General features: G+C 43.0%; 1 protein-coding gene and 2 long non-coding RNA genes across 7 annotated transcripts in view; all 3 read right to left on the minus strand.

Moving 5' to 3' along the window:
* LOC107731484 (serine/threonine-protein kinase WNK2-like) overlaps positions 1-9,320 on the minus strand; it is a 64,818-nt gene extending 55,498 nt beyond the window's left edge. For 4 of the 5 annotated variants that reach the window (XR_001638775.1, XM_016542579.1, XM_016542578.1 and 1 more), the window contains exons 1-2: positions 9,262-9,320; positions 8,385-8,555 (exon numbers count right to left, since the gene is read on the minus strand). Coding sequence is in view for 4 of the 5 variants with exons in the window: in XM_016542579.1 (XP_016398065.1) it covers positions 8,385-8,555; positions 9,262-9,264 (174 nt within the window). In the remaining variant the exon portion in view is untranslated. Of the gene's footprint in view, positions 1-8,384; positions 8,556-9,261 lie in introns of those variants that run through there. The other variant, XM_016542581.1, reaches the window with a different exon arrangement.
* LOC107731486 (uncharacterized) lies at positions 156-4,280 on the minus strand. The gene is made up of 3 exons (XR_001638776.1): positions 4,220-4,280; positions 250-252; positions 156-167 (listed from the first exon to the last, which is right to left on the minus strand). It is a non-coding gene; the product is annotated as an uncharacterized LOC107731486 (long non-coding RNA).
* An 8-nt stretch (positions 9,321-9,328) lies between the features above and the next one.
* LOC107731487 (uncharacterized) lies at positions 9,329-9,945 on the minus strand. Its single transcript, XR_001638777.1, has 3 exons — positions 9,894-9,945; positions 9,619-9,778; positions 9,329-9,378 (listed from the first exon to the last, which is right to left on the minus strand). It is a non-coding gene; the product is annotated as an uncharacterized LOC107731487 (long non-coding RNA).
* Between the last annotated feature and the right edge of the window lie 496 nt (positions 9,946-10,441).

Raw genomic sequence — 10,441 nt, forward strand, 5'->3', positions numbered from 1 at the left:
GGAACATGCTTCACAACTCCTTGTTCAGGCTCTTGTTCTGTCCAGGCTGGACTATTGCAATGCTCTCTTGGCAGGTCTTCCAGCCAGTTCTATCAAACCTTTACAATTAATCCAGAAGGCGGCAGCAAGATTTATTTTTAACGAGCCGAAAAGAATGCACGTCACACCTCTGTTTATCAATTTGCACTGGCTACCAGTAGCTGCTCACATAAAATTCAAGGCATTAATGTTTGCCTACAAAACCACCACTGGCTCTGCACCCCTTTACCTAAATTCATTACTTCAGACTTATGCGCCCTCGAGAAGCTTGCATTCTGCAAGTGAACGTCGCTTTATTGTGCCATCCCAAAGAGGCACAAAATCACTTTCACAGACTTTTAAATTAATTGTTCTGTGGCGCGTATCAGCGAGGGCACATCCGAGGGCAGATCAGCGTCGCCCTGAAAACGCCGCTCCTTCACTAATCACCAACGGCGAACACCTGAGCGTGATGGCCAGCGCACCTGGAGCTCATTCAGGACAGCTTTAAAAGCCAGGAGGAAAACCATGTCAGTTGAGTTGCATACTCCCTGGATGAGAGACTAATGTGTGTTTTTGTGCCACTTTTACAGAGACAGACTGAATCCCTGGCCACTCGCTGCGCTTCACAGATGACCACAGACACTATCACCATTGGGAACCAGAGCACCTTCACAAAACACTGTATTATAATTTCTCTGCTTAAATAAATCACCCTCCAGGGGTTTTGCTGTTAAACTCCATCTACTGTGTCCGTGCTCTCATTCACCCCGCTACAGTTCCCTCCTGGTGGAATGACCTGCCCAACTCCGTCCGAGCAGCTGAGTCCTTAGCCATCTTCAAGAATCAGCTAAAAACGCATCTCTTCCGTCTTTATTTGACCCTCTAACTCTAGCACTCTCTATTCTAATTTTATTCTTTATAAAAAAAATAATAAAACTTGCCCCTTTTAGACTTGCACTCTATTTACTAACTGCTTAGTTTTTTTTTGCTTGTTTTATTTTAAGAAAAACAGCAGTTCTCTAATCTTTTTGTATTCTATCTTTTTCTTTATGCAATTAACAAAAGCAAAAAAGGCCTCTAACACTTGCTTTTTCAATTCTCAGTTTTTTTTATTTATGATTTAAAAAAAACAACCTTGCTACATGTACTGCGTTAAGCTAACTGAGACTTGTTATAGCACCTGCGTATCGTTGCTCTTTTGTTGATTTTGATCGCTTCCGTTGTCCTCATTTGTAAGTCACTTTGGATAAAAGCATCTGCTAAATGTAATGTAAAACACCAGTGTCAATCAACAATTAAGGGAAGGGTGCTGGGTTTGTGACATCACTCAGCCAAGAATCTGTGAAACACTTGATCTGAGACAGTGCTAGGGCTGTGCGATTAATCAAAATCGTCATAAAATCGCGATTTGAGCGTGCGCGATTTCTAAATCGCTTTATAGCGGGCATACAAACGTAACGCCAGGTTCACACACTCCGTCTGTGGTGCGTATTTTGTCCGCGCCCATGTTAATGGATCAGAGCGTTCACACTGCACGGGATTGCGCTCCAGGGGCGGTGCGTCTGCAGCAGTCATGCTGCGATCGTTTCCGGATGGAGTCTATTTCTGCTGTGCTGCACGCGCTGAATTAAAGTGACAGCGCATTATTCGCGGTAAAAAATAACATGGATTGGCACGGAAATTTAGTAATTACACCATAAATGCATATAATTATAGTCTACTGTTTCACAGTCAACACATGGCTTTTTGGCAAGATTTAAAACAAGGAAAAGTGCACTTTTAGATAAACAAGGTAATAATAGATGGCACTCATGGTGGTAGTTAAACAAAGTTATATTGATTGAGTTTAAACGTGAATATGTCTATGAAATATTGTATTACTGTTGTTTCAAATTCACACTGAATGCATTTATGACTGTAAAGCATGTCTGTGTGTGTCAAAATCGTGATTAAAATCGAAATCACAAAATTGATCAAAGAAATCGCAATAGGTTTTTTTTGTCCATATCGCACAGCCCTAGACAGTGCACATGATTTATGGGGATTTAAAAAAAAAAAGCACTGGGTGAATTTTTATCATTGTAGGGTGGTTGTGTTCACACACTGCCAGCACACATTTATGTTCAAACACCATGTAAAAGTGAATTTTGCATCTGATGTCCCCTTTAATGTTATAGATCTATGTAGCAAATGAGAATCAATAAAATTGATAAAATATATTTTGAGACAAAGGTCTTGTTAAAGTCTGTGTAAAGCAATATTAAAGTGCCCCTATTATGGATTTTTGAAAATGACCTTTCATGCAGTGTGTAACACAGCTCTAAGTGATTGAAAACATCCTGCAAAGTTTTAAATCTGAAAGTTCACCATGTATAAAGTTATTGTCTCTCAAAATAAAGAGTCGACTCTGAATCATTTAAACGAGTCATTTTTAAGGCGAGACACTGCAGGTGAATAGGGTAAAAAAATTAACTACTAATTATCACCTTACTTACCCAGTTGATTGATTACATTGATAATTGCAAACATTACACAAATAGATAAAGTGCTATAAAAGAAACGCTTAACAGTGTCTTTTGGATGTTTTCTTTCCACTAATCTGAAAAAACACTTTATGAAAAGCCAAAAAGCCCAAAATCTCAAAATTGACGGGTGCATGAAAAAACAGTGCTTTTGTCAGCAGTGTCTCCCCTTAAAACGAATCCCAAGCCGTTTCATATTGATGTCAACATGAAACATTAGCATATTGCCCGCCCACTTGTTGCGCGCGCAGACCCGGGAAAACTTGAAAACTTGGGTCTGAATGAAAATCCAAATTCATTCTTTGCCACTAGGTGCAGCTTTTGGAGTGGTAAAAATAGCGGTTTCCCCATTAACGCTGTACACAAAGCAGCACTGCGCTCACAAACGCTGCTTTATCAGGCATTACAGGCGAGATGAAATGAAAATGAGAACAATCGGACCAATCACCGCAGATTAGCGTCACGCAAAGGAGGGGTTTGGAAAAATTAATCGTTGAGCGAATCATTTGGGAGTCGTTGAGCAAGTAAGGTAAAAATAAATGCATATTATAAGACAATGAAAGTGTTTTTTGACCTTGCATGCATGTCAACCTGTTGTTAGGGACTCCCAAAACCAAAATATGAACCTTTCATAACCCAATGACAAAAGGAGCACTTTAAATGTCTTCTGAGTTTGTCACACCACAGAAAAATGTGTTATTAACAACCCAACCAAATTTGAATGATAAAAAACAGCAAGTAAATAACATAAGGCATCAAAATTTTGAAAAAATAAGCAGTATTCTCTACTCTCAAACACTGGGGGCATCCACTGTCGGCACTGAAACCACGCCCATTCGCGGGAAAGATGCCGTCTCTCTTTAACTGTCAAATACCGCTACAACACGAATGGATGCTCTCTCTAGCAGCATAATTTAAATAAGGAGATCGAGATGTTTTGTAAATGATCGCAACTAGGTAATAATGCATTTACGCAACGAAGGTATAGCTAGCTAGCAAACTGTAGGCTGTAGTAACTAACGGTAAAGTCAGTAGCTCGCTATTTAGCTCGGCTAAATGAAAGTATTATGTAGGTATAATACCTTATGCATTTATATGATTTTTGTTTTTAAAAAACACCATTTATGATTTATTTTTTATTTATTTTCCCACAAAATGTGTTGCTCCAATTATCAATAAAAACATATATTTCAGAGTTGCTAACTCTGACACATGCTTCCAGGCTCTTGATATCCCTGCTTGCGATATGAAAAAGTCTCAGCTTTTTATACGTTTTAATACTAAATTCAAACAATAAATACCATTTTGGTGCACTTAATGTGGCGTAAATTGTAAAATGTAGCGCTTCAGTTAAAGCCAGAGCCATTGAAAAACAGAGTTGCGACAAGCTTTGATCTCGCAAGGTCACGTGGATCATGGAGCTCTCCAAACAAACCAGGGTTGACAATCACTGGTCTATAATAGAGTCATTATATATAGATCAGTGGTGACAATACACTTGAATGGGTTTAAGTAGGATAGACGACAGCTTCATTATACAGGTATTTGCAGCAATTTTTGGTAAACATTACAGCATATTATGCATGGATTATTACGTCTGTCACGAATCCAGTCCGTGGCCTTCCGTCCGATTGCCACCAGAGGTCGCCCTTCCATTATATTGACTTTCACACCACACTACATTTCCCATGTTACATTGCACTGATTGGACACACCTGCAGTCAATCACACACACACACACACACACACACACATACACACTATATAACACCCACTCAGATCCTGCTCAAGTCGCCGAGTATTGTCTGCGTTTATCGCTCTCCAAGTGATAGCACTTTACGGAGCCATTTCCCTGTCTTAGTTTCTAGTTTCTAGTTCCTAGTCTCAGTTCCTAGTTCTTGTCTGACTCAAGCCCGTTTTGGATTGCTCTTTTGTCTTGCCTATGCCATACCTGTTTGCTGTTGTTCGACCCTGCCTGTGTTTTTTGACCATGTTCGTTAATAAAAGCTTGCATATGGATCCGCACGTCTCTCGTCTCGTCGGCTCTGTTACAGAATACTCGGCCACACAAGGATCCAGCAGCTTTTCAGAAGAACATTGGCCAGGTATGGACACAGCACGAATATTATTAGCTCTTAAACAAGGCCGGCGTTCGCTGGAGAACTATATTCCAGAGTATCTAGCCATTGCCTATTACTCTGATTTACCGGACTGTTTGTTGATAAGAGTATTTTTGCGAAGGTATTAATCAACCGCTGATGTCTAAGCTTAGACGCGAGGGTCCGCGTTCATCACTCAGAATCACACACAGTTTATGGACTATGCTTTGTTGTGTGTTGGCTCTTCATTCACTGTGGGTGTCGCGGAGGAGGAACGCGACACCGTGTCTGTGACTGAAATGGCGGATGCACCAGAATGCACTCACATAATGGCGGCTACAACAACGGAGACTGTTCGCAAAATGGCGGCCACAACAACACACCGTCATTTCTCATTTGCTATTCCTGAGTCAAGTCACGTCACAGTTGACCGTCATGAATCAAGTCAAGTCACAGTTGATCGTCATGAGTCAAGTCAAGTCACAGTTGATCTTCATGAGTCAAATCACATCACAGTTGATCGTCATGAGTCAAGTCAAGTCACAGTTGATCTTCATGAGTCAAATCACGTCTCAGCTGATCTCCCAGAGTCTCGTCACGTCTCAGCTGATCTTCCAGAGTCACGTCACGTCTCGGCTGATCTTCCAGAGTCTCGGCACGTCTCAGCTGATCTTCCAGAGTCACGTCACGTCTCAGCTAATCTTCCAGACTCTCGCCACATCTCAGCTGATCTCCCAGAGTCTCGTCACGTTTCAGCTGATCTTCCAGAGCCTCGTCACATCTTGTCTGTTCATTCAGAGTCCTGTCACTTCCTGTCTGTTGCACCCAGATCCTCAAGGACTGTTCTTCAGTATCCCAGACTGGCATCCAGCGTGGAAGACCCACCGCTGGTGTCAGCACGTGCAGCTGGTATCCCTAAACCAGTACTCTCAAACCCTTCTGTCCCAGAAGTAATCCCCTTGTCTGCTGCATTTCCTATATGGGGAATTGCTTTCTGGTGTGTATGGGCTGCGTTCACTACCACCGAAGTTCCAGAGCCAGCGACGTCCGCGGAAGAATTGCCAGAGGTGGTGGCTGAGGCTGCAGAACCTCCAGAAATGGCATTGCCCGCTCCAGATCCTCCAGAGGTGGCGGCTGAGGCTGCAGAACCTCCAGAGGCGGCGGTGCTCGTTTTGGATTCTACAAAGGTGGCGGCGTATGCTGCAGAACCTCCGGAGGCGACATCTTTCACTTCAGCTCTGGTTACAGTAGTGGCGCCCATTATTGAACTCTTTGTCTGTCCTGTCACGGCTATGAAGGCTGTCTGTGAACTCTCTGCCCATCCAGTCACGGCTATGAAGGCCATCTGTGAATCCTCGTCCTGTCCTGTCACGGCTATGGAGGCCGTCTGTGAACTCTCTGCCTGTCCTGTCACGGCTATGGAGGCCGTCTATGAACTCTCTGCCTGTCCCGTCATGGCTATGGAGGCCATCTGTGAACTCTCTGCCTGTCCCGTCACGGCTATGGAGGCCGTCCGTGAACTCTCTGCCTGTCCTGTCACGGCTATGGAGGCCGTCTATGAACTCTCGTCCTGTTCTGAACCAGCCATGGAGGCTGATTGTGATCTGTCTGTCCGTCTAAATGCTGCTATTGAGTCTGATTTTGAACACTCTGTTTTGCCAGTTTCTGTCAACGAGTCTGATCATGAACTGTCAGTCTATCCAGAATCTATCCATGAATCTGTGTCTGAATTATCTGCCAGTCCCGTTTCCCTCAATGAACCTGACGTTAATTCACCTGTCTGTTTCCACCCCACTGACAATTCTGATGTCTTACTATCTGCCTGCCCAGTATCAGTTTATGAGTTGTTTGTCAGTTCAGTTCCAGTCACTACTCTTGGTTATGAACAGTCTGTTCACCCTATCTCTGCCAACACACCCTGTTTTGAATTGTCTGCTTATCTGGTCTCAGTTAACAAACCTGTTTTTGAACTGTCTGCCTGTCAAGTTTCGGTCAGTGAGCCTGTTTATGAACTGTCTGCCCGTTCAGTGGTCACCAGGGAGACTATTGATGAACTTTTTGCGCTCCCTGCCTCGGTCTTTGAGACTGTATATGCTCTGTCTGTCTCTTGTGTCTTAGTTTTTCCTAGGTCCCAGTCTCTACCATGGGTCTCTGCTCCGTCTGCTCCGCCGTGGTGGTCTTCTGTCTGGCACTGGTGGTCTTCTGCTCCGCCATGGTGGTCTTCTGTCTGGCACTGGTGGTCTTCTGCTCTGTCTGCTTCACCGTGGTGGTCTTCTGTCTGGCTCTGGTGGTCTTCTGTTCCGTCTGCTCCGCCGTGGTGGTCTTCTGTCTGGCTCTGGTGGTCTTCAGCTCCGCCGTGGGGACCTCTGCTGTGGTGGTCCTCAGTTCCACCTATCCTGCCGGCTCCGCCCTGGCATCCGGCTCTGCTGGCTTTGCCTCAGTACCCTGTCCCTCCACTTCCACATGGACCTGGCCCTCCATCCCTCCGCCTCCGCTCCACCACCCTCCTGGATTGTACTATGTTGGGAGCGTCTGGGGGGGCTCTGTCACGAATCCAGTCCGTGGCCTTCTGTCCGGTTGCTACCAGAGGTCGCCCTTCCATTATATTGACTTTCACACCACACAGACTGTTACATGTCACCCTGGACTACATTTCTCATGTTACATTGCACTGATTGGACTCACCTGCAGTCAATCACACACACACTATATAACACCCACTCAGATCCTGCTCAAGACGCCGAGTATTGTCTGCGTTTATCACTCTCCAAGTGATAGCACTTTACGGAGCCATTTCCCAAGATCTACCGTCTTAGTTTCTAGTTCCTAGTCTCAGTTCCTAGTCTTAGTCTAGTCTCATTGTGTTTCCTGGTTTCTGATTCTTGCCCGCGTATCTTGGATTTACCTTTTGCCTTGCCGTTTCGGACTGTGTTTGCCCCTCACCTGGACTATTGCTCTCGTTTACGGATTACCTCTCTTGTCAAGCCCTCTGGATAACGTTCGCTGTCGTCTGACTCAAGCCCGTTTTGGATTGCTCTTTTGTCTTGCCTGTGCCATACCTGTTTGCTGTTGTTCGACCCTGTCTGTGTTTTTTGACCATGTTTATTAATAAAAGCTTGCATATGAATCCGCACGCCTCTCGTCTCGTCGGCTCCGTTACAACGTCAATGACATTTACAGTATTAATTTTATTCTGGAGAGTGATGGAGAGGCAACATTAGTATGGTTTTCTTAACCCTCAGGTATTGCTTACTTTTAATGTATGGCTTACCTCTTTGGCTCTTTATTAATTATATCTAGAATATTGCAGGTCATACCTGCTTACTTATTTTTAAGTTCTTCATTTGAATAAATATTTAGACACTAGATTTTTAAATGAGAAATTAAAAAAGTTAATAATTTGCATCCTTTTTTTAAATGATACTCGCATAATTACACACAATGAATGCAAGCAAATACTGAATTTAAACCAAGTTTAAAATGATGCTAAAAAAGGCATTCAACAAAATATTTTTATCCCCTTATATTTACAGTATACAGTATATACACATGAACTGATATTGAATCGAGATGGAAAACCCTGATATTTTCTGCAATCATGCACTATGGCTGTAGAGGAAAGCACATTTCCTTAAGGTGTGACTTCAGCTCCACTGTATCCTGTGTGTCCATACTCAAGGACACGATAGCTGGTGCATTTCGATCTAAAGCATGTCTGTATTAAGTAAGCACTGGGCCTGACCTGCGGGCCGGAGTCTGCTGTGACAGGCGTCTGACAGAGCGGTGAGGTCTGGACAGAGGCCTTCTCACCCTCAGCATCCTCATTCAGAATGTCCTCGGCTTTATCCATGATCTCCTTCAGCTGCTCGATGAACATCTCCCTCTCCAGCAACAGAATAAACTCATTCTCAACCTGGAGGAACATCAACAAGAACAAGCACTTTGAGCCCAATCATCTATCCAGGACAAGCAGATACAGTACGCCCATCTACCAATTAAGATTCAATGAGCTGTATATGAGGAACACTGTCTGAACATGACAATAAAGCATTAATGCAGTGGTTCTCCAAAAATGGTTGTGTTCTGACAGGCTCACAGACTGCAGGACAAAAACAGATTTGTTATTTGCCCCATACAAATAATGCAATGCTACCAACCACACAATTGTACATTTATGATTAAAAAAATAAATAAGAATTGTATATCTTGTGTTGTTGCTGAGTATTTTTTCAGACACAAAGTGGAGTTAGTTCAGGTCTGCCAAGCAATGTTGCAACCTTACACATTAATAAAACATGTTCTGGATATAGCAGCTTAATAGCCACACAGAATTTAGAGTCTATCATTTGAGTTAATTAAGTTTTTTTAATGAAATTAAAAAGTACTTCATTTATATGATTATAATAATGAAATAATCAGATGTTAATGCATGTTTAGTTTGACAGATTTGAAAAATTTTGGCCCATTCCTACTCCAAATCCTACCACACGTTTACATTAAGAAAAATAGCATCCATAAACTTTAGTACAGGAGTTTGAAACGCATCACCTCTGGGAGTTTGCCAGAAGAAGAGAAGGGCATATGGGGAGGGAGAGAGAAAGTAGAGGTGAAGATCTCACCATATATGTGGCAATCTCCTCTGGAGCATCTCCATCAAGGTCAAATTTAAACGTCACCATCTTATGATTATGAGTCTCCAGCTGACACTCCACCATCTTGTCTCCTGTGTCACACACCTGTAACACAGTCACAGAGAATACAACAACAGGAACTTCAAAAAAATGCCTCTGAAAGAACTATGTCAACATTAACAGAAATGTTTCAAATTATTTTAGGTGTTCTAATGTCCAAACCAGCACTCATGTCTGAGCTTTGACCCGTGAAACACTCAAACAATTATAAGCTTCACAAATCACTTTATTTTTGACAGCTAGCATCTAAACATCATGTTTGGACATTCTTCATCTGTGACTCACTTTGATCATGGTGAGTTTGGGTCTGTTGATCTTGTCTTGGCGGGAGCGCGTGCGGGACGTTTTGCGATTGGGTTTTCGCACTCGTGATTCACTGCGAGCTCTGCCGGAGCCCTCGTTTCCATCGCTCATCTCTTTACCGGATGTGGCATCTGAGTTTATACTGCAAAAGAGCAGAGATCCGATCACTGAGCTTCTGCATGCATGAGGTTTGTAACTCCGAAAGCGTGCGAGATGAAAAAAGAATACAGCACTGTTCTGTGAACAGAGAAACACACCTGTCATTCGTGGAACCAGCTGGTGCTGTCTGTTTATCAGGAACATGCTCCTAAAGTGCACAGAAGGCAATGAGTTCAACGGCAATGGCACATGATTAAAACAGAGATTGCTGTTTACGTGTTGCTAGGCTAAATATAAAGATATAAATATAAAGCACTCACAAAAGCTTGGTAAGACAGTCCATTAATTGGACTAAACCAATGAATGAATTACATTCATAATAAACCTTATCTCCTGATGCTCCCTACACAAATCTATGCATTACTGCCTGCCACTTTATTTTGAACACAATATTAGATAATGCAGCATCAAAACTGTTTATAGCTGTAAAGACTGATGATACAAAACAAATTTATGCCTGTAATTCAAATTTATTACAATGTACCTACAGTCTGGCCATGTCCAAGGAACATCAATGTAAGGCATTTGCGAACATCACACAAATGAACGAGGGAATCTCCGCATTCCACCTGGCTCCTGGGCTACACTTGGGGACAGGAGTCCTTCCTGGGCTGAACTGGGAATCAGGAGCCCTTCGTGGGCTATA

The sequence above is a fragment of the Sinocyclocheilus rhinocerous genome, unplaced genomic scaffold (assembly GCF_001515625.1).
Source record: "Sinocyclocheilus rhinocerous isolate Xijiao unplaced genomic scaffold, SAMN03320098_v1.1 scaffold1811, whole genome shotgun sequence".
Lineage (NCBI taxonomy): Eukaryota > Metazoa > Chordata > Actinopteri > Cypriniformes > Cyprinidae > Sinocyclocheilus > Sinocyclocheilus rhinocerous.